General features: G+C 33.3%; 1 protein-coding gene across 1 annotated transcript in view; it reads right to left on the bottom strand.

Moving 5' to 3' along the window:
- Positions 1-653: 653 nt before the first annotated feature.
- Positions 654-25,312, bottom strand: part of LOC105536632 (laminin subunit alpha-2-like) — a gene marked incomplete at both ends in the record, with an annotated part of 153,056 nt that continues 128,397 nt past the window's right edge. Inside the window, 4 exons of the mRNA XM_011976035.1 lie at positions 654-827; positions 3,368-3,508; positions 16,826-16,986; positions 23,289-23,388. Of these exons, the coding sequence (XP_011831425.1) occupies positions 654-827; positions 3,368-3,508; positions 16,826-16,986; positions 23,289-23,388 (576 nt within the window). The remainder of the gene's footprint in view (positions 828-3,367; positions 3,509-16,825; positions 16,987-23,288; positions 23,389-25,312) is intronic.

Here is a 25,312-nt window from a genome sequence, read left to right as displayed (position 1 = left end):
ACAACAGAAAAAAATAAGCCTGTATGTCTGAGGCTGCTACATTTGTTTATCTGTGTATGTTTTTACGTATGTGTGGGCTTTAAAACAAACATGTGCTTCCAATCTGGCACTTTTAGGGTAGTTTCTGTCTGAGCTCCAGGAAATATGTTGTTTACATAAGCCTCATGGCAAGCATTTAATTAGTTATGTAATACATTTCTTTTCCAATTAACATTCATATCAGGTAGAAGGAAAAGTAAATCTCTTGAGTATCAGTTTTGTAATGGAATAGAAACAGATGAGAAAACCTTCAGTAAGTATCCCACCATAAACAACTCCAGAAAACAGTTCTTTTCACATAAGCACAACACAGTTTCTTCCAATAGCTGTAATTTGCTTTACAAAATACCCTAGAGGCTTCATTAATTTATTTGCCCATTCAAAAAGTTTACATAGAACATCAACTATACAAAGTTGCATATTAGGGATGTCGTGGCTGGTTAAGGTCTTGTGCAACATGGAAGAGACGCCCAACTCAATGTGATTTAGCTGGTTCTGGCAATCCAACCCAGTGTGTATTTAATTTTGTTTTTCTCTAAAAGAATTACCAACTAAAACCCATTCTCACCATCAGTCAGTTAAAGCAGAATAGTGGGAATCAAGCGTGGACTTACTTTGTTTCCCAGATAGGGAGCCGGTGCGCTCCAGTAGTGGCTGTGCGGCAGGGTTTGCCGGGCCTCCGCGTTACTGATGCTGATCTGCTGAGGTGAGTCCGAGTCGTCCTGCTGGGGAGCCACTCGAATGCGGCCAGAAAGGTCAGTCAGATACCAGCCACTCATATCTTGTATCTTAGAGAAAACACACGTCATCATTAATTTTAAAAAAAATATCTCTAAGCTTCATTTTCTTTCATGTTCCTGGTCATGTCTACTTTTGGAAATTAAAAAAAAAAACACACAAAACTACAAACATTTAAAAAAAAATGAGCATTATGAATATCATTAGACATATGTACTCATGTAGGTTTCCATTGTTTATTTTTTTTCCTCGATGTTTCTAGGAGTTTCCAAGGTATTCTATAATAATCTGTTTTCATTGAACTTATGCTTTTTAAAAGATTGTGGTTCCAAATACCACTTTCTTAAAAATAGAAACTCACTCAAAGTCATACAACGGTTATAACATACACTTAATCAAACAGTTGGACTTTCAGTTCCATATTTTTTACTCCACTAGTAATTTCTTGTTGCTTTTAGAAAAATTTCTACTTTGAGGCTTAAGGATATTTGAACCCACTGGCCTGTTACTATGACAACACCTGGCAATACTGTATGTATTCCTTCAAACAGGGTCAGAAGTTCTGTGGGGACCCACAGCCTAGATCCCTGACCCAGAAATGGGAGGAACCTTAAAGGAGGAATCAGGGAATGCATAATGATTTGTTTTTACATCTTTATGCTCCAGCCAAGTTCAGGCCCACAGCTACATGTCTAATTTAAAGCATCCTACCCAGTCAGGACAAAACACTGATTACTGAGGGCTTAGGGTACAAGCTATCAGGAACCTACTAGACATGCATGAGCTGCTTCATGTTGTGGGTGATGGGAAGCAGAATGCTAAGGGTGACTCTGTGTGGATGAAATATTTTTAAAACTTTCTTCATAGATTATTTGACTCTGCTTATCTCAAAGCTGTGAAATCACTGAGATTTCTTTGGTTAAATGAGAAATAGAAACCAGGTACAACCTGTTGACTTACTGGACAATAAGTAATATATTCCTTGCTCTTCTTCCCTTTCTAACGTCACCCTTGAGGCATTCTAAGACAGTTGAGTGGGATTCTGTATCTCTAGCATCTGATGATCAAAGCTTGAGTACCAGCTCTGCCCCTTGGCTGGCTATGAAACTTTGATCTGTCAGTGGAGTAGTCTGGAGGGTGGGGTGGGACTTTGTAAACAAAATGAGGAAGTTAGACTAGCTGTCCATCTGTGCTTGATTCTTTGAAGTCTGCTCTGAAAGCAATATAGTTGATAAAGTATAGATAATATTTCATAATACGAGGTTTGACTTAAAAGCACTGCAGGCAGAGAAAATATTTGATAGCTCTGTTCAGGATTAGTCCGCTGATTAAAGTTGAAAGGAAGAAGTGTTTAGGAAATAGTTTATCTAAATAGCAGTCTTTATAAAACACAACTCTGATAATGTCAGTCCTTAGCTTAAAATTCTTCAATGACACTCCAAGTAAAATATCTCAAATTCTTAGCATATTCAACCCTATAAGTTCTAGCTTCTCATTCCCCTCTCTAGATTTTTCTCTCTCTCTAGCCCATTTCCTACCATTCTACACTCTTAAGTCCAGCCACATAGGCTGTGTAAAATTCCCAGAAAGTCCCATTTTCCTCTGACACTCTTCTGTATAGGGAGACAACATGCTGTCTGCACAGAGTTGAAAAGGCAGTAAGTAGTGTAGGCAATGAAGTCAGAAAAGTAAAGACATTCACGTTAAACAAAGAAAATTTTTAGGCCGGGCACGGTGGCTCACACCTGTAATCCCAGTACTTTGGGAGTCCGAGGCAGGTGGATCACGAGGTCAGGAGATCGAGACCATCCTGGCTAACATGGTGAAACCCCGTCTCTACTAAAACATACAAAAAATTAGCCGGGCGTGGTAGCGGGCGCCTGTAGTCCCAGCTTTTTGGGAGGCTGAGGCAGGAGAATGGTGTGAACCCAGGAACTAGAGCTTACAGTGAGCCGAGATTGCGCCACTGCACTCCAGCCTGGGCAACAGAGCACGACTCCATCTCAAAAAAAAAAAAAAAAAAGAAGAAAGAAAGAAAATTTCAGTTGCTATTAAATAGTTTAATAGTTTTTCAAGCCAACTCAGAATGAAGGTATTGTCTATATTTAATGTCCCCTTTTAATAATGAAAGAGCCTAGGCAACATCAAATAGTAACTAAAGGGTTGGTGGATAATATGTATTATGTATATAGATGATAAAGAGTTTTTCTCAACTTGCATACAAACATACTAGTAAATGGAAACTATAATTCATATCACAATGTCGTGTTTTCTCTCTTAAATCATGCACCCTTGGAGTTGAAACCTTAATTGCATTACTGTTTCATAGAGTAATCATGAACACTAAAAAGACAATGTCTACCTATTCTAAGAAATTCCAGTCTACACAATATTACAAATACAACCTCAAAGGCTTTGAGCAAAAATACAGAATAGCATTTGAAGAAAATTCCATTACTTCTTCATGTAACTTCATGTAGAAGTTCACTATCAGAAAAAAGTATGTAAAAATTTCTTACAAAGGAACCACAATGAAAGCAACAAAGAAGGCTGATGGGGCAGCAAACAGAACCAAATGGTGCTTGCTTACTTTGCCATAGGTCCAGTAGGAACTCTGACATCTGTTTGAAACACCTGAACAGAAACACTCATCGCAGCCTTTCCAATTATCCTCTTGCAAATTGAAGAAGCCGGATTTGCAACGACTACAGTCTCCTCCTTCAACATTCTCCTGAAAATAAAGAGATGTATCAGCAACAGAGGTATCCTTCAACATTATGAGCTGTGTCCATGTCTGTATAGGAAAATATTAACTGTACATTCTTCATTTTACCCTCTCAGCTATATTTAAAGTATAATGATATTTTTAAAAATCTGCTCAAAAGCTCTATATTAAGCCATATCCTTTCTAATTACACGGGTGAGAAAGATTACTGGATGCAAATCTACTCTCGTAAAAGTGACTATTTTGATCTTCATGTAGGTTGAGTGTAGAGTAAATGTCATGATAAATACCTGTGCAGGAATGAATTAGACTAAAATGGGGCCAGTTAGGTTCACTGTTCTGTTATTGAGGTACTTCATTTAATTTTATGGTAAAATTAAAGACATTAATACATGGATGTATAATAGAACATTGATATCACACCAGTTATAAATACTTTTCACATTTCAGATTAAAAATATGTACATTTGAGGCAAGCATAGGAACTTGACAGGTAGAGAAACTGGGGTAAAGATTAGATAAAGTAGAAAGGTAGCAAAGTTTTCTCCTGGTTAACTGTTTACAGTGTTTTCTGTAACACATCAGAACAATCAGTTAGTCACATAGTGATACTATGGGAAAGAGCTATTCTCATTCTGTGACTGCTCTCCAGATTGGTTTCATTAATCCTACTTTCAGTACACTGAAAAATTATTTGTATACAGTTGAGCCTAAAATGTGGACTCAGGCCAGTGAAAGCTGACCCTATAATGATAAACAGGGAAGGATGTAATCTTTCAATTTAAAGAGCAGTTAATCTTGACTAATACTTCTAAATGAAGGCATCCTGCTTTCCAGGAAACAGATTTGTAATATTCCCTACATACACATTTTCTCTACATTTCCCCTCTTCCTTGAATTCCCTTATTATCAGTTCTGAGGCTTTTTAATAAATTCCCTTGGACAACTAACTTCTCTCTCAATGTAGTTTTCATAGCCCTTTATACATTACCCTATCACAACCACAAAAAAGCATTGTTCAAAGATTGTTCTCTCTAGCTATCTACCATAATCTATTCAGAGGTAGAAACTCTGTCTTACTTATCTTTATAGTCTGAGAAAATAACATGGTTCCTGGTACAGCATTGAGCATTAGCTTCATCAAATTTACTAAGTTCAAATAAATCTCTTGGCTGTCATGTTTTTCATGCATAGAAAAGTGCTATACACAGAGTACGAGCTTAATAAAAACATCTTTAAACAAACCCAGATTGAGCAGAAGATAGGGATGATAAAATCTGAGAACATATATGGAAAATCAGAAGAGAAGAGTAAAATAGCATGAAGAAATAAGGAGAAAATTTTAAGAATAAAGAAAGCGGTCCTCCTTATATCCAAGAGAATAATTTGTCTTTAATTAACTTTTTGATACTGAATTATTATGACTCATTTACAAACTCAGCCACTTCTATGTGGGAACCTTACTAAGCACTGCCATAAGATTTTTGCCAGCTTACTTTTTAAGGCAGATTTCAGACATTTTGAAATGACAGATATCAGCAAAACTAATCAAACTAATTTCAGACTTATAGTGACAAATAAATCCCCAAAGCACTAAAGTTGAGAGCATCTTCAAAAGAGTATAAAGGCAAGAAAGATGAAACATATCTGTAATTATGATTTAGTTTATTCCGTTGAGGACACAGTACAGCTGTTCTGTACACTGTGTTCTTATGCGCTTGGTCTAATCTACTTTTCATTTACTCTAATTTGAAAGCTTATAATGCCACTATTCTGAGATTCAGACTAAGTTCAACAATAAGAAATTTGCAGACACTAGCTACATTTTCCTTAGTTCCATTTTAGCCTAGTAAAATGACCTTGAAAAAAATATGATTAAATAATTTCATATTCAATTTTATTTAATAACCTGAAGCAACATATTAGGGTAGGAATTCTAGGCACTCTGAAGATAAGTAAGTCAAGGTCTTTGTCCTTAAAAACCAATATCTAGTTGGGTAAAAAGATATACTCACAATCAACTATAATGCAGGGTGGAATATGGTAAGTGCATCTGAGAAATGAATTAAATTATGGGCACATAGAGGAAGCACTAATTTCTGCTATAAGGCTTAAGGAAGCTTTATGACAGGAGTGGAGTTTGACCCGATCCTTGAAGCATGGTTTAAAAATTCAACTTGTGGACATAGACAGAATGAGAGACTGATGTTAGCAAAGACATTGGGAACAAGAATTCATTTTAAAAGTTGGAGGTTCATTCATTATTTATTTTTCAAGACAAATGTGCAGGTTGAGCATCCCTAATCAGAAAATCCCAAATCTGAAATGTTTCAAAATTTGAAACTTTGGGGGCACCTATATGATGCTCAAAAGGAATGCTCATTGGAGCATTTCAGATTTTGGATTTTCTCATTAGGAATGATCAGCCAGTATGTATTCTGCAAATATTCCAAAATCTGAAAAAATCAAAAATCTGAAACATTTCTGGCCTCAAGCATTTTGGATAGGGATACTCAGTCTTGCATTTAATACTTCCTACATGCTAGAACTTCACTTGGTACTTGAGATCCAGGGCCCTGCCCTCAGAAAGCCCATCCTAAGAGATATTCCTTAGGAATTGGTAAGTCATTCATTAGCAGTTGTTCATTAGGAGATAAATCAACAGAACTATACTTGAGTCACTTAAGTTGGCAGTAGCAAGTAAAATGTCTACAAAATGTAAGACATTGGCTTAAAGAAATCTTTCTTTACTACATTACAGAGTATATTTTATATAATTTAGAGTAGCACAATTCGAACACAGAAGTACCGTGTTCCGGGACTTTTGTGCACATCTTCATAGAGACCAAAGTTTCCCGCCTTCTACTAGCTTGTTAATATACATGATCTTGACAGTCTAGTTCCAATTCTTTCTATGTGTCTCCAGGGACATCATTGCTTTTTCAAACTTTCTTTGTGACTCATCAACCATTGTCATCCATGAGTCAGCTCCTAATTGCATTCCTGGCTTATTCTTGGAAGATCTTCTTGATATGAATATTCTAGGACTTACATTTTTTTTGATTTCCAGCTTGCAAGTGAGCCACTAGCTTTATGATTGAGCTTTTTGAATAATTTCACTTCCTCTGTTATCAATATCAATATCAAATTATGAATAAATGCTCTGTACATTATTTCTTATTGTTGCTTTATTCTTTATATTATTCGTTCATCACCTTATAGCTGAACTACTATATACAAGACATATGAGATATCAGAGGGAATATAAAAACGCCCTCAAGAGGATTATAGTAAAGGAAGTAGGAATTTTCTTTTTTGCTATAGTTCCCTTAGCACAGTTTCCACCTGGAGAAATAGAGTCACGATAGTTTCCCTATGTACTTTCTGATGAGGCTGATTTCAGATAAGTATATCACAAGGTGGAAGAAAATCACTGTTGTAAGAGGCATACAGACAACATGTTCTGGATCTGACACCAAATTCATCACCAGAGTCCACTATGCCCCTGAAGAAAAAAATAAAGCAGAAAAACCATAGGGTTGAGCAAAAAAGATGTATCCCAAGATTTTCAAAAGATTAAAATAGGATACTGCCACGCTGTCCTCTTCCAGATGTAAGAATGTCTCCAGATGTAAAAATATCTACTAAAGGGCATTTATTGAAATAAATAAATAGATAAATAAATACAAACAGTAAAACCATAATTTTATTATTTTCTTGCCATTTATAAGATTGGCACAGACCATATATTATACCTTATTACCATCATCCAATTCAGTCCCTAAAGCACAGACCCTAAATTGACCCTAAACACCAAATGATGATGGTAAAAGTCTTGTACCTTCCAGATTGAATGTTATTTTAATCATCATGAGATTTCTATGTTCCTTTATAATTCTATAACTTATTTGTACTGATGAATTTTAAAAAGTTATTAACATATAACTAATTTTTTCTTTTTTTGTTTGTACTTCAATGGTTGCAAAAACATAATTTAATAAAAAAATTTAAAGTTGTTTTAACTGTTAATCTAAACAAAATGGAGTCTAATGTATTAAATCTCTCAGCATTCCTACTGGGAAACTCCTATTGATCCAATAAATTCATTTTAACACTTTATTTGTATAGAGTCCATTAGTGATTCTTTTCAATTTGCATAGTTAATGATAACTTTCACACTAAAGCCTATAAAACAGGGTAATTTCTAGAATGCTACAGACTTCCACTCTGGAGATTAATATTCATTCCCTTATATCACCATATTTTCTTAAAACCAAATATTCGACTTTTGCTATTTCTATGCCATTATTCTAATCAATTATATTAATAAAAATGAAATATGAACTGATAATTGTTACAGGAAGTCAGGGACCCCGAACTGAGGGACCAACTAGAGCCGCAGCAGAGAAACACAAATTGTGAAGATTTCATTTTAATATGGACACATATCAGTTCCCAAAATTAATACTTTTATAATTTCTTATGCCTGTCTTACTTTAATCTCTTAATCCTGTTATCTTCGTAAGCTGAGAAGGTATGTGACCTCAGGACCACTATTGTGTTAAACTGTACAAATTGATTGTAAAACATGTGTGTTTGAACAATATGAAATCAGTGCACCTTGCAAAAGAAAGGAATAACAGCAATTTTCAGGGAACAAGAGAAGACAACTATAAGGTCTGACTCCCTGCAGGGTCAGGCAGAATACAGCTATATTTTCCTTCTTGCAGAGCCTATAAATGGACATGCAAGTAGGGAAGATATCGCCGAATTCTTTTCCTTGCAAGGAATATTAATAATTAAGACCCTGGGAAAGGAATGCATTCCTTGGGGGAAGTCTATAAAGGCTGCTCTGGGAGTGTCTGTTTTATGCGGTTGAAATAAGGACTGAAATACTGAAATATACCCTGATCTCCTGCAGTATCCTCAGGCTTATTAGGGTGGGGAAGAAGCCCCACCCTGGTAAATTTGAGGTCAGACCAGTTCTCTGCTCTCGAATCCTGTTTTCTGTTGTTTAAGATGTTTATCAAGACAATACATGCACAGCTAAACATAGATCCGCATCAGTAATTCTAATTTTGCCGTTTGCATTGTGATCTTTGCTTTTGTCTGTGCCCTGTTTCCTCAGAAGCACGTGATCTTTGTTCTCCCTTTTGCCCTTTGAAGCATGTGATCTTTGTGAACTACTCCCTGTTCGTACACCCCTTCCCCTTTTGAAATCCTTAATAAAAACTTGCTGGTTTTGTGGCTCAGGTGGGCATCACAGTCCTACCAATATGTGATGTCACCCCCAGAGGCCCAGCTGTAAAATTCCTCTCTTTGTATTCTTTCTCTTTATTTCTCAGACCAGTCAACACTTAGGGAAAATAGAAAGAACCTATGTTGAAATATTGGGGGCAGGTTCCCCCAATAGATAATATTCATTTTTCCATTGTAAATAATCCACACATAAATACTTTTATATTCTCACATATTATGATATTAAAACATGCCACTTCACTTTAGACTAGTGTTTTCAGTCTACTTAATCTATTTTTTATTATCATGTCCCTACAGAACCTATATAGCCATTTTTTCATAATCATCCCCACCATGAAGCTTTAATACTCCAGATATATTTTATGTACAGATGCACCATGTGAATGTTTGCCTTTACATAAAATCAATGATATTTTTGTTCCCCAAGAACCAGTTTTCATTCTTTTAGGAAGAAATGTGTGCTTTAGACATCTATTTCTGTTGAACATAGCTCAATGTTGTGGCCTATGCTACAAAAAACTTATCATGGCTGCCTTTTTTTCTTTAGTTCTCTTTTCCCTTTAAAAACAAAGTTGAATTAGAAAAATTTTGCTAAGTTCTTTTGTTTTTTATTTCTTGAAGTGAGATACTATCGTGTTGACATCAATTTTCTTTTTGCTGTAGTTTCCTCAGTACAGTTTTTCTCTGGAGAAATACAGTCACAGTAGTTTTCTTATATTCTTTCTCATGGAAGCTACTGCCTTATAAATTAGGTACAACTTCAGCAATACATACTGAACTGTGATTGTTAGTCAACTTGGAGTACTACTGACAAAGTTACCAGGAATAGATACAGTGACATTTAAGTTATTTTTCTGTGATAATTGCTTCAGGAATTTCTCAGTCATACTTGGTTTTTTGGTAGTTTGTAGTTAATTACAGGTTTTCTTCTGTTATGACCTTTATACTAATGCATCCGAGTATTAAAAGAAGTTAACAAAACAAGGATAATTAGTTAATTAGCAGTATTTGTTGAGGACTTACTCCTAAAACACACTTTTCCAAGGCTAGATAATAGTTGATGGGTTAGGGAGGAGAAGGAAATACATAAACATTAGTTCTCACTTTTCACAAGCTTAGCTTTTAATAGTGTGAAAGAGAACCAGAGCTGGACAGTAGTTAAAACAATGAAAATAGGCTTCAGTGAAAAACTATTGCAATAGGGAAAAAGCGACCTTAGTAAAGAACTAGCCTCCATTCCCAATACAACATGAACAAGTAGGGATTCATAGCCAAGGAACAGGGTGGAGATTTATAGCCATGGAGCAAGGATCAGGGGTGAACAATCATTAAGAAGAGACATCAGGGATACGGGGGATTCTTACTAAACCACATGAACAGGATTCTTGTTGAAGACAGGCCAGAGGGATCAGATATCAAGGGTAAGGGGTCATTCACACACTGACTTTGCAGAATTCTTGCCATAACCAAGCTAGGTTTGAGGACAAGGCTCAACGAAGAGGCCTCATCAAAAAGAGGACTCAGAGAAGCCTTCCCAAAGTTTGGTCAAGGAGTCTGTCAATGCAAAAAATTGGCTAACATAATGTTATTTGAACTGTAGCTGTTGCAAGAGATAAATTCCTGCATGAACCTTTTATGCCAAAAATTCTGCATCTGTAATTTAGATTCAGAATTAAATGTACCATTGAAGGCCATTTGTAAAAATACCCAGGAATCAAGTCTACAAGTTAATGAAGTGACCATTCCTGTACACAAATGAAAAAGAAGGGGGAAATCCAAAACCAATAAAAATGTTAACACACCATAAAAATCCTTTCAGGGAAAAAGAACAGAAACTTATCTCTGCTTGAGAAAAGCAATATAAACAACAACAAAAAGTAATCCAATAGGTATTTATAGTTATACTTTATATTTGTACGGGGCTTTAATGTTATAATTATACCTATTGAAAGGCAGAAAAGATTCAATGACACCATTTCATAGATTACAAAATAGAATCAGAAAGGCTAAATGACTGTTAAAGCTTCACGAGATTTTAGCTCTCTTCCTTCCATCTTTCTTTTGTATGAGTCATTGTGTTATCTTCTTATTGTGCAATGATAAAGAAAATACATACGGTCCATATCATCAACAGAGGTAAGATAGACATAAAACAGAATTAATAATTATGAGATCATAAAAGAAAAGAAAAGGGTTTGAAAAGTGATTATGCTATGAGAATGATATGATTTGAGGATGCAGGGGCAGCTTTCCTGTGAAAGTTGAAGTTAAGCCAAGCCATTAAAAATGCCTGGCTAAGCAAAGGAATAGGGCTAGAAATGAGATTTCCCAAGCAATTCGAATAGAACTTATAAAATTCCAGATGCTACAAAGAACTAATAGACTCAAGAAATTTAAGCAAAGCTGAAAAACAGTGACTGATACTCAAGAACATTCTGGAGAGGTAAGCCAAGGCCAGATCACATAGTCTCATGGGCCTGTAAGGACTTAATGGAAAAATGCAATAAAAACAAAGGAAAACAATACGAAAATACAGACTTTAATTTCTAGTCTTCTACTTCACTATTTATCTTTCTATTATAAGACTTTGATAAAACTAAAAGTACATGTTCCTACCTAGATCAAGGTCAATTTATATTATGTGTGAGATTCTACAAACCAACTGATTTTGCATAAATAATATGACACCAAACTGCAAAAGAGCCAATTTCTAGCATATGGTACTTGAAATAAACAAATACTGAGAGTCAGACAGCACTTATATTCAATGACTTGTCATATATCTGAAATTGACTTGCCTCTTGTAATTCATAAGAGACAGAAATTTCAAAATTTTTAACAATGCAAAAATATTATAAACATTTTAGTGTCTTGAGCTAGCATTCCTTTAACATTTTGAAATATAATGATGATAATGTTCATTAGTATCATTGTTGAAGAGGAAATCTTATGTGTAAAATGTAATAATGTAGTTGACATTGTATTAAAAATTTCATTCACCTCTTTTTAAATCTGGAATTCTTTTTTACATTCAATTAAAGAAATTTAAATTAGAAATTATTTTAAGACATTAAAAAAGCACATATAACATGCATTACCCATGCAACCTAGAGGTAACAAAACATTCATATTTTATATTTGCCTCAGATATATTTTTAAAGCAATGATACTTAGATACAAATGAATCTCATTTCACTTCTGTTTTATTCCCTTTCCTGTTTCTCTAGAGGTAACTACTATTCTGAAATTAGTACTTACCCTACAAGTGTATTTAAATTTTTAAATTATAATGTATGTACTCACAATGTAGCATTGTTTTATGTTTTACAACTTGATATAAATAATAGCATAATGACATTGTTTTTCCACCTGAAGTTTCTGAAATTTATCATTGTTTATACATGAAGACCTGTTTCATTCACTTTAACTGGTTTTTTATCAGACTAAAGGGAATATAAGAATTTATTTTTGCTATTTATTTATTCTTCTTATCTTCATCATAGTAAGTACGTCTACATTGAGCACTTTTTAGATGGTTTTTCTGTACATATTTTAAGAGTTTTTTGGGGTAAATATTTGGATGTGGAATTGTTGGTTGACAGGGTTTCATCACCTTCAAAGCTACTAAATAATGCCATATTGCCCTCTTAAATTGTGGTACTAATTAACTCTATTAATAGAAATGGTAAACATTTAAAATTTCACAGATTTTCACTGGTACTTGGTGATGGTCAGCTGTCTGCTCATTTAGAATTTTATGTTCTTCAATAACCTTTAAAAATTATCTCAATTTTAAAAACATTTATTTATAAGTATCATAAAGTTTTTGTCGCTATTCTAAATATTTTTATTATATTTTCTATTTGCTTGTCATTGACATAAAGAAATACTACTGCTTTTTATAGATAGATTCTTCTAGGCTACAATCCAGTTAAAATGTCTTATGGGTTCAATATTCTTACTAAAGGACATATATTATTTAATATTTCTTTCAATGAAGTTGGACTGTGAGTGGTAAACACTCACAATAAAGATATTTGCCCCCAGTTTTAATATTTTTATCTTTGTCTTGCTGGTTGACAGATTTTCTACTATGGATAAGATTATTTTTTATCATCCTCAAACTGAGGATTTATAATAGTTTTTAATTCATGATCATTCTTTTCTCCTTCATTTTTTTTTTTTGAATATTGTTTCTCCTCAACTTCTTCTAATCTCTTCTTTGGCAACTTCTGCTAAACTTCCGTTGAATTTTATCATTCTATGAGTCAGTTAACATCATATTTATTTACTTCCTTATGTCAGTTTATAGGTAATTTTTTCAGGTCTATATTTCTGATGTTCTATCCTGCAGTTTCTCATCTCTTGTTTAACCCAATGATTGAATTTTTAATTTCAATGACTATATATTTTTTTTCATTTCTGGAAGTAAATTACATATGTTTCTTTTCCAAACCTGATTACTTTTGAATTTTAATATAGCATCTGTTTTATTTTTTTCCTATTCCTTCTTTGTTTATTCTTCAATCTTCTAATCATGCTTTTACAATTCAATATTTTAAACATTTTTATGATTTATGTGATGAAAATATTATCACAGATTTTTATGAATATAAAACTTCTTTCGGACTATCCTTTCTAGTTCTTTGTGTACAAATATTCTTATTTTTGTGGCTGCTGGTTTCCTTTTGTAGTTATTTTCCTTTTGTGTACTTTACTTGCTTTGTGATGAGATCATTTTCAGTTGAGGCTGTATTATTTTTCCTATGGGAATACCATTTCCTTGACTTGTTGAAGAATTCCAGCACATAAAGGGAGAATAAAAATGGATCCCATTCCCATGTGGCACACAGGTTTGAGGATTTGGTCCTCCACAAGGTAAGTAACCTTTACCCACTCAGAGGCCCTAAAAGAAAAGTTTTCTAGCTGCCTCTGTAGGCTTGCAGGAAGAATTTTCTAGACCCCATTTCCCTGTCTGAAAGTATTTCTAGTGTCCCTGCTTCAGTGAGTCCAGCTGCAATTTCCCTCTGTGGGTCCAAATCCTAGTGGCAAGTCCTAGTGAGGGCATTAAAACTCCAAATGTTAGCCCCGATCTTAGAACTAAGACTTGCCTCCCATCCCCCACCCCATGACCCCAGCTGCTCAGTTTAGCTTGAGCTTTTGCTTATGCTTAACTTAGATTTCCCTCTTCGGTCTGACATCTAGGAATTTCCCTTTCTTTCTTGAATCTAAATATTTATAAATCTATTTGCTATGTTTATGCAGCATATCTCTGTTTTTAAAATAGCAAAAGTGGGATAAGTGATGTCCATATCAGCTCAGTATGTCATTTTACCCACAGGAAAAATAATACAGCCACAACTGAAATGCACTCATCACAGAGCAGTCATTTAAAATTTATAAAACAAAAACCAGTTAGGCCCAAGACTTCTTAATGAAACCCTTTTTAAAAACGTCTTCACACTTCAGTGAGATATTTCTTTCTGATGAAAAATTATTTAAAAACTCATATGTTACAGTATAAGAGAATAAAGGTATAAATATTTAAGGTTAATATGCATTTTGGAGATGAATACTTATATACACATTATTTCACGTGTGATTTATATTATTTCTATTTACAGAAAAATACTTATTTAAAGTTACTAACTTGGATATAAATACATGGACACTTATGTGTATATTCTTCTCCTTCTGCTAAAAATATGTCATTTGATTTGAATTTATATCTCCAATATTTTAGTCTCTCAATAAAAGTTTGCTTCTTAGACAGCATTGTGGTCCATGCTGTTTTTACAATCAGTTGACATATCTATGTCAAATCATGTTTTTGTGAAACAGTATGAACTGTTAGATTTCTCTCTACACTAAGTGTCCTTTCAGTATTTAAATTGTATGCATATTTTGTTGAAATGCTGGGTTATTTATTATTTTTTAAACAAGAGACTGTAGGCACTTAATTGTAGTACATTGCATGCACATTTTGATGTAACTCTTCATGGCATATTGTGATATTATTGTGATATGATGTAATTTTGTGATATAATTCATGTTATATGCATATAATTTGTGATTTTTATAATTATGTAGATGTTTTATGAAACTTGCTTTCTGCAAGTTTTTAATCCTGAAACAATTTAGTTTATAAGAACTTACAGTTTTCTATTTAAGATATCACATGGTTGAAAGGCATTTATTTTAATGACGCTATTTACTTAATTTTCATTCTCTTTTATGATTTCTTAATTGCTGTTTATTGTTGCGTTTTAATTGTCTGTGTAGAGCTTCAAGTGTCTACACAGGAGGCGTCTTTCTTATTAGGATTATAATCATTCTGAGTACAATATTGAGTTCGGCTGAGAGCAGGCAGTAAGCAGCTCAAGGGGCTTTCCCTTGGAGCCCTGCTAATCACCACAGCTCTCTTGTTCTAGCCTTTCTCGCTATATTTACCAAAGAAAATGAACTCACTTGTTACTCTCTTTCCTTGCAAATACCAGACATCACCATTGTGTGAGTGGTAGGTATAGCAAACCACTTCTTTTTCTTCCCTGTTTGATTTTATGTATTCCAGAAACTCAGGAGGTTTCTTTCCATTTTAAGCTCAGTTTGGCCTGTCCTTTATTTGAACAAGTGGTAAAGGTTAGAGATTTCTGTGGAGTTTTGAAAAGAGAATAAAGCACACACAAGGCATGTTTTGATAAATACTAGAGAAGATGCACTAAGAGCCTGCAGGATTGTCCACAAAGACATACAAGATGGAGAGGAGAGGTATCCTTAAGCAATCAATCACTCACACACTGCTACACAATCTTGGTCGACTCAAGCAATTTTTCATTTCAGATAATATTGGAATGAAATGTAATAGATTAGAAAATTTACTATATTCCAGGACATGGCAACTTTTTACTACAGGCTTGGGGACTTTTCTGCTTACTGTGTCCACAGGACTTTTGTTATTTTAGTAGTTCAAAATAGGTTCCTAAATTGCCCCTGATGTAACATAAACCTATTATGTAACTATTATTATATTTAGCTTGATATTTCCAGACATTCTTGTCCCAATTCATAAACACTCCATTAAAACTAATATTTGCTACTTATATTATGGCTTAATGGTTGTATATGTACACATAGGCTCACATGTATCAAATACAACTATATAATATTTCATAGCTGCCAAGATAATACTAACATGTTAAAATATTTTTAATAAGGGTCCCTTTTTAATTGAAAATAAAGAAGAAAAGTAGTAACTTTCATTTTTACATTAGTATGGTATGCTAACTTTTTCAAAGAATGGTTCATTCTCTCAGCTAATGTAGTTATACACCGTCTGGTCAGAATGTTACAGAACTCATTACCATAGCTAAAGTAAATCAGTCTTTTCATTTTTCACTTGTGCATGCCTCTATGTTTCATAATGTTTATAAGCTGCAGATGTAATGCATCCCTTGGTGTTAACATGATTTGTTATTAGGTGAGCATGTACAACAAAGAAAGTTGCATTTCTAAAAGTACTCTTGGAAGAAAATATTGAGCCTTTAATCAATTTCATTAGGGCTTCATACATTTTTTATAATTAAACAGAAAAATTTGAATGTAGTGAGTATGTAAAGACTTACCTGGGTTCAACCTTTAGAAGTTTATTTAAAAATTCAGAATAAAACCCTTGACAGAATTCATTTCTGATTTAGATGCAAAGGTATAATAGATTTGAATGCACTTTAGTTTTAAAGGGTTGCTATTTCTAGCACCGTATATTTTTAAATAAACACCCTAGTTGGGCAATGGGGTGAAAGTGTTTTTGTTATAAAATAACATAGCCTTTAAATGTGGTTTATCCTTTGTGCATTTGTAGGCTTTTAGATAAGTGCCTTATAAACATCTTGCTACAGTGAACCTGGTAGGCATTTAAAGACATGTATAGGGTCACCACATATAGAATAGATAGTGGATACTTCCGGAAGTCATTATAATTGCTTAATGCCAAGGAAATCAACAGAGAAGCCAAGAAAAATAACCTTCTATCTTGACAGTGGGACATTACTGGAATAAACAATGTACCTTGCAGTTACAGGGGCCAAAACAAGGGTCCTCATTTTTGCTCCCTAAGCCACTGCAGTTACAGGCTTTGCAGTCTGGGTAGCCAGTGTAGCCCCTGGCACACCGATCACAGCTCACACCTCCAAAACCAGTTTTGCAATGACAGGATCCAGGTGCCAAACCTAAAGAAAGATGAGCCACATATCAACATTTCTAAAACAAATACATTATTTCGTTCTTAAGGTTTTAATGATCGTAACCTTTAAAAGACTATTTTGACACAAAAATAGATTTTTGATGTACATCAATAAAGAAAAGTTAAAACCAAAAAGCATAGGGTTTAATTAAAAGTTTTCTATGATTGGCTAAACATAGCATCTTCTAAGTGTCAATAAAAATATTAAAAATGTAAACAAGAAAGATGAAATCTCAAAGCATCTACCAAACTATGACTATAGAAAACAAAGACCAAGGAGTGATTTCCACAAACGCTAATGCTGATGATGCTACATTGAGAAGAATAAGCAGTAATGAATGCAAAACTAGTGGCTCATGAAACAAGCCTGCTCCAACAGACTATCACAGGTGCAAGTAGCCTTGGGAATAAAGATATACTACTTAAAACAACAGTTTAACAATGATTCTCTAAGAACATTGCCACTGGCAGTATTATTAAAGAAAATAAAGGTGTTCATGGGAATTGATACTTTGGGGATAAGAAGCAATAGATGAGGGAAATGAAAAGTTTAAATTAACTTGTTTTAACATGGAGAAGTACAAAAGACACTGTTTATTCATGTCTTTGGTTAAAAAAATGGAAAAAATACAGGATGAATTAATACAACTAACAGACCTTCAAAATCTGGAGGAAGATAAAAGCAGATCAGTAGTATATATAGTCCGTCAGAAAGAAGAAAGGAGGAGGGGGAAAAAAAGGCAAGGAAACGTTAGGGAGAGAAAGCAGAAAGCAGAATGACAGAACTAGTGTCAGAAATGCATGCTAAATACATACTAATGAGTTAAGTAGTCTTACTGTTCTTATTAAAAACATAAACATGTAATATGCACAAGAGATACACAAAATGAACAGGAATATTACAAATAAAAGAAAATGAATGTGTGTCAAGAAAGCATATGGAAAAGAAAAAAAAGTTGTGAAATATTAATTAGGGCCAAAGTAGAACTCAAATAAACTAGGTTCAATAAGACAAACTCTCATTTTACATTGATAAAAATATAATAAAAACATGATTTAAATTATTAAGTTCATGCTTCAAATAAGCACTAATTATCAACACAAAAATATGTAGACAACAAAAGATTTCGGAAATAAAAAGTTTAAAAGTCAATGGCTGAAAATGATGCTAACTTACTCATCTTAAATATTTACAGATGAAGTAAGTAAAAACAGAAAATTTGAATAATCTAATAATGTCAAATTACATATTATGTGGTATATAACTTTAAATATTTACCATAGCTTATGATTGACTAATCTATAAAAAATGTTCAATTATCAAAGCAGAAATTATCTAAGGCTTATTTTCTTAACATAAATTACTACTTTTAGATGTGTATCAAATGCCACAAAAATTAGAATTAAATTAATTCCAAATATCAAACATGATGAGATAATTTTATGCAAAATTCAACCATTTTAAGAATTAATGCCTAAATATTTCTCTTTAATAACTCTTGGGTTAAAGAGAAAATCAAGACTTTGATTAAAAATAAATAGCTATCCAGGTAGAATATAATAGCAGTAAAAAGGGAACTTAATGTTTATTGGGTATGGGAAAAATAAACTGTACCCAAAAGTAAACTTCTAGGCTTAAATAGTCCATTACTTTAAAAAATACAGATAAATTAAAATTCAATTCATTTAAGTATAAGAAAGAGAAAACATAAACACCACAGGAAATAAAGAGATTTGAAACAAAGAAAAGCAAGCAAAAGGAAACTGTAAACAAAACTAATCAAGGGTATCAAAAGAGGACAAATTATCAAAGAACTACCACAAATGTCTTTTAATGCTAGTTAATTTTTTTATTATTATACTTTAAGTTCTGGAATACATGTGCAGAACATCTAAGTTTATTACATGGGTATCTATGTGCCATGGTGGTTTGCTGCAGCCATCGACCTGTCATCTACATTAGGTATTTCTCCTAATGCTATCCTTCCCCTAGACCTCCACCCACTGACAGGCCCCGGTGTGTCATGTTCCCGTCCCTGTGTCCATCCACGTGTTCTTGTTGTTCAACACCCACCTATGAGTGAGAACATGCGGTGTTTGGTTTTCTGTAATGCTAGTTAATTTTTACAGACTGTTTTCAAAACTTGAAACTCTTATGGTCATATAGAAATGGAGAGCTATGTAATTCAATTTATGAAGCTAATTTTAACTTGATATCCAAATGCAAAAAATGATAACACAAAATAAACAAAACTGCTAAGACTCAAATAGAACTTATTTTAAGGTAGTCATTGTACTTAGCATTACACAAAACACATGGGTTAATTCAGTTGGTACTCAAACATCTATATGAGGCAGACACTATTATTTTTCCGTTTCACAGATGAGGTAAATAAGGCACAGAGAAATTAAGTGATTTGCCAAAGGAGCACAACTGGTGGGTGTCTGAGTCACAGGCAGTTTAAGTTATGAATCAAGATGAGTAAAACTCCAAACTGAATCCTAAAGTACATTAAAAGGATCCCCTATGATGTCAGGTAGAACATACTCTGGAAACATAAATGTTGTTTAATTTTTTTTTTTTTTTTTGAGACGGAGTCTTACTCTGTCGCCCAGGCTGGAGTGTAGTGGCACAATCTTGGCTCACTGCAAGCTCCGCCTCCCGGGTTCACGCCATTCTCCTGCCTCAACCTCCCGTGTAGGTGGGACTACAGGCGCCCGCCACCGCACCCGGCTAATTTTTTGTATTTTTAGTAGAGACGAGGTTTCACCGTGTTAGCCAGGATGGTCTCAATCTCCTGACTTCGTGATCCTCCCGTCTCGGCCTCCCAAAGTGCTGAGATTACAGGCGTGAGCCACTGCGCCCGGCCTATTTAATGTTAATAAGTTCATTTCTAATAGATGACACTAATAGACCAAATGGAAAAGAAATCTGATAATTTTAATAAAGTTTACAAAGGCATTAAATAGTTTATCATTTACTTCTGATGTTAAAATTTCCAGAAATTGAGGCTAAATGGAGAAGTACTTCATGTATTAAACAATGCCTATCTTAACTTTTATTTCTGGAAATATTGTAAACTAGATGTCCAAAGAACCCCTCCTGTTCAGAACACTTGAAGATACAGAATAAAATTAAACGTAGAAAAATAGATAGGTAGGTAGGTATGTAGATAGATAGATAGATAGATAGATAGATAGATAGATAGATAGATAGATGGCAGATAATAGTATGGTTGCACTGGTGTGAAATAAAGAAACCCCTTGGAGATGAGAAACTACAGAATGGACTTCTAGAAAGAAACACTGACTTAAGTCATTCTTTAAAACAATGTCTTTCCTGGAGTTGACTGGCAAATTCTGATGACTAGACTACAGTTCACGGAGCATGGCTTTACAGAAGAACAACAAAAATTCTAGGTCCTACATACGCTGGGTCATTATCACATAACCTCATGTAGATTCAAGGCTTCTGAAAGAATAAACTAAGAAATACATATGCAGGCATACATCCACAAAACACACACACATACATACACACACATAAGAAAATGAAGACCATATGAATAAGAGATAGAAGAGAAATAAAAATGCAGACTCAGATTCAGATAACAGAGAGTGCTTCTAACAGATACAGAAAATAAAATAAATATACATAATATGTCTAAAGAGCTGAAAGTAATATTAAATGTAGATGAGTAAGAAAGAGAATTGAAAAATAAAATGTAGTTTGAAACTTTCCCTGTAAAATATAACAAAATAAATTCCAGATGTATTAAAAAATTAAATATTATAAAATGAAATCATACAAATAAAGAAAACAAATACATTTTTCTAATCTTTGGATAGATGAGAGTTTTAGGATTATAAAGCATGTAAGAAATACAAAAATATCAAAATATATAATAACCATGGGATGATACCATTATTATAAGTAGAGAATTTTGCCTGAACTTTGATAGCTGATTACATAAAACTTTTGAAGCTTTGTGCATTAGAAATTATCAACAGTAGTGAGACAAAAAGCAAATCTGAAAACTGATTATTAAAAAATGACCTACTATCACTGTTTTTAATATTTAAAGTGCTCTTACAAATCTATGAGGGAGAAAACCTCCTTCTAGCAAAAGAAAATGAAGAAAACTAAAAGAAAAATCAGAAAAGAAATACATTGTATTTCCCTGGTAATCAAATTAATGCCAGTAATACACTAAAATATCCTTTTCTACTATCTGGTTATGTAATCTGATGAAGAAGTGCAAACCATAAGACCACATCTTACACTCTTTCCTAAAGAAGTTATCAGAGTAAGCATGAAGATAAAAATGACCTACAGATATCTGTCCAATTTTGCAATCTGAGTCTGTATCAAATAATATGTATCTAATTACAGTGTTATAATCTTGATTATTAGGTTTCTATTTCTAAATTATAAGCATTAATTATTGGTCTGGAGCTGAATATAACTGAAAATCTTTGAAAAGATAAATATGTAACTGACAGACACTGACAAATGGCGAAGAATGTAGGGATGATGGTCTTTATCACATCTTATATAGTAGGACCGCAAGAGAAAGTCTAAATGTAGTCAACGATGAAATAGACATGTAAGCTCTCTTCAATATGATAAAGATATCATAGAAGAAACACATAATAAAAATGTATGAATGGTGGAATGAAGGAGGGAGGTGTTGTGAATGATACATTTCTTCACCTTTCCAGACGGAGAGTCAATAGGCAATATGTAATGGTGATAAAAGTACTGATAAGAATATTATTTAGATATTAAAGGTAACTCACTAAAAAACTGAATTGGAAAAAATGCTCAATATTTTCAATTTTGGAAGTAAGACTGGGATAAATAGGTTGAAGAGGACACTTGTTATTTTATTTCTTTACTATTAAGAATTTATTTTACTATGTATTGTTTTTATAATAATTGAAAAATAATTAAATGGAATAATTATTATTAAAGGATTGGTTACAATAAACAAAAATTTGAAACAATCTTAATGTCTGTATAAAGTTTAGAGGGTAAATAATTATGGCACAACCATATAATAACGTGTTATTTAAGTGCTGAAACCAGACTTCAGAGAACATCTTCATAGATTTTTGGGGAAACTCATCACAAAAAGTTAAGAGGAGTAATATCAGAAATTCTATGCATTATGACAGAAATATATGACATTGTTAATAATGGCATCTCTCCTGAATTACCACTGAATTGTATATTTATTTTTCTACCTTTCCATTTTTATTCTGTGATCATATACTCATTATTCAAAAAGGGCTAGGGAAGAGTTACATGCTATTAATGAAAACAACATTGTGATTTACTTGTAACCACAAAAAGAAAAGAAGGCTTGAAATGAAAAGTGAGCTCAGTAATTCATCATTCAACTATCAAAAGGTATCTGCTTTTTAATATTTCAAAATTTAGTCTACATGTAACATTCAGATTGATAATCCTACAGTTTTATAAAGAATGCAGGTAATCAGAATTGTGCCTAAGAAACATTGCCAATCTTTTAACGCTAGTCATTAGAGGGGGGAAAAAAAACTACATTGTAGCCTTGGTTAATTTTAGTCTTTCTAGAGAAGAAATGTCCCAGTGCATTCTATAAATTTCCTACTTAAACTTGGAGAGCAACTGCCCTGGAAGTAGCTCCTAAATGCTTTATATCAAGGAGTTATGTTGGCATTTGATTCCTCAATGTTTGGAGTTCATGAATGTCATTCCTCAAAGGAAGTATTTAGCTTAAATTAGTGTCAGCCTCTTTCTCTTCATTAACTCATGACTACTACCTTCTTAGTCCTTTATAAACACTTCTTGCTTTCTATATTATTGCCTACATCTCAATGTGTGAGTTCTTCTGTTTGCTTTTCCCACTACAACACACACATTCCTCAGTGAACGCTGGCATTTCATGCTAGAACTCATAGAAGCTACAAACTATAACATGACATGAAAAAATTGCATATGCCACAGATTTGTGATTGACTTTCTCTCTCTCTTTCTCTCTATCTCTGTATGTGTGTGTGTGTGTATCTCAAAATAAATAATTCAACTCTTCTTGCTATGAAAACATTATAATTAAACATGAAAGTAATTATCGAGATGAATTTAAAAACTGCTTCCTGGAGGGAACGCTAATACACTGATAGATTAAAGAATAAATTTATTACATGAATGACATTTACTGCAAAATATTCTTCTGAAAATAATCATATTTGGCTTTTAGTTGTCCTTTTATCAGAGCAGTGACATTCTGCTGCAGCTCTCACCTCGTCGAGCATGTTTCTCATCCTTGACACAGACTTCATTTAAGGAACCAATTGGATTGCAATGACATGGCTGGCATGGCCTTGGATAATTTGGAGATACCTAACAAAAATATTAAAATGAATTTAACCAAATGTAATAAAAATAGCAATATTTTTCATTTCAGCAAACTTTTATAGACAAAGTAGTTTTAGTAATACAGAGAAGTAAATTATTGAGAAAATTATAAGAATTACCTTTAATACATGTTTATAATGTCTAAAATCCAGTTCCTTTACGTGCTTACACAAATGTAAAGATGATGGGACAATAAACTCCTATATATTTGTTACTTAGATTCAATAATTATTGATATTTTCATGTTTTATTCCTTTTTATCTTGTTTATATAGTATATGAACACAGTTACTTAAACAAACCTACACTGTGTTCATATGCTATATATACAAGATTTATTTTCCAGATTTAATAGGAAAAAAACAAAAAAACTAAATTATTTGTCCAAGAAATACCCACCTATTAAATATAGCTTTCATATGTATATATATCTAGGCTTAATTTACAAATGAAAACTTGTTTGCTACTATAAATCAGTGTTAAAATTAGACTTATTTATATACCTGACTGAATCTCAATTAACTAAGTTCACAGATGAGTTTCAATATCATCATTTGTTTAAGACACATTCATTCGTTCCCCCATTATGAAGTTAGGACTGTGCACAGAATAGGTAAGGCATATTTTATATACACATATAAATGAAATGTTATTAAGTGGATAAATCTAAAATGACATTTTTAAGACAATAATTTTATGAACATCATAGAGATAAATTATTTAGCTGTTAAACTGCAGTTCACAAAATTTGCATAACAATACCCTTCCCAGCCTTTACTGATCCCTTTATTGTATATTCATTCAGAAGATTCTAGGAAATTCAGTGGAAAGCAACCGCTGGTAAACTGAACAAGGTGAGAAGAGTTTTCAGGTGTTACAAACCATAAGTTAAAGAGAAATTGGACTTTAAGTTAACTACATTAGAAATGTCTGACGAATACCTGGAGTTTGCCATTAATCTGTCCTAACAAAATATGAAAGTAAATTTTCATGACTTCATGGTGATCACTCAGCAAGTTTATTACTCATTAGAATCAATTCAAAATCTTCAGAGGAACGTAACAGAAACCAGTGTCTCTGCATTGTATTCTCCAAAATGTCCTGTATGGATGATAAATTACAGTAGTCCCCACCTCATCTGCAGTTTTGCTGTCTGAGGTTTCAGTTATCATGGTTAACCACAGTTCAGAAATATTAAATGGAAAACTCCAGAAATAAACAATTCATAAGTTTTAATTTGCATTCCATTTTGAATAGTGTGGTGAAATCTCAAGCCATCTTGCTCTGTCTCGCCAGAGATATGAATCATCCCTTTGTCCAGCATATCTATGCTGTAGAGACACTACCCTCCTGTTAGTCACTTAGTCCCATCACAGGTATCAAACAGAAAAAAACATAGTATATATAAGTTTGGTACTATCTGTGATTTCAGGTATCAACTGGAGTTCCTGGAACATATCCTCTGTGAATAAAGGAGGACTACTGTATTAGATATACAGGAAAGAAACAGGAAAATGTTGTCCTTATTAAAAAAAGAAGCTAAAAAAAGCAGATCCTGAGGTGACCCAGATATTGAAATTAGCATGCAAGGAAGTCAACGTAAGTTCTGTAAATATGACCAAGAATATGAAGGAAATCATGTTTATAATGACTGAAGGCCTGGAGCATTTCAGCAGGGAAATGGAAGCTCTAAGGAACATAATAACTCCAGAAAGCTGAAAAGTAAAATACCTCAATTTAATAATTCACTGGATATGCTTAACATCAGGTAAAGATGATAGGAGGAAGAGAAGTCTACCTAATGACTACTTTTGTAGTCATCTGGCTATAGGCCAGGATTTGGTCTACAGGCCAAAGTTTTCTCAAACACGGTATAATTGTTAAAATTATATATAAATAATGAGAATTTA

This window comes from Mandrillus leucophaeus, unplaced genomic scaffold (genome assembly GCF_000951045.1).
Source record: "Mandrillus leucophaeus isolate KB7577 unplaced genomic scaffold, Mleu.le_1.0 Scaffold1618, whole genome shotgun sequence".
Lineage (NCBI taxonomy): Eukaryota > Metazoa > Chordata > Mammalia > Primates > Cercopithecidae > Mandrillus > Mandrillus leucophaeus.
The sequence above is the reverse complement of the archived record's forward strand: the minus strand, read 5'-3'. Positions and strand labels throughout refer to the sequence as shown.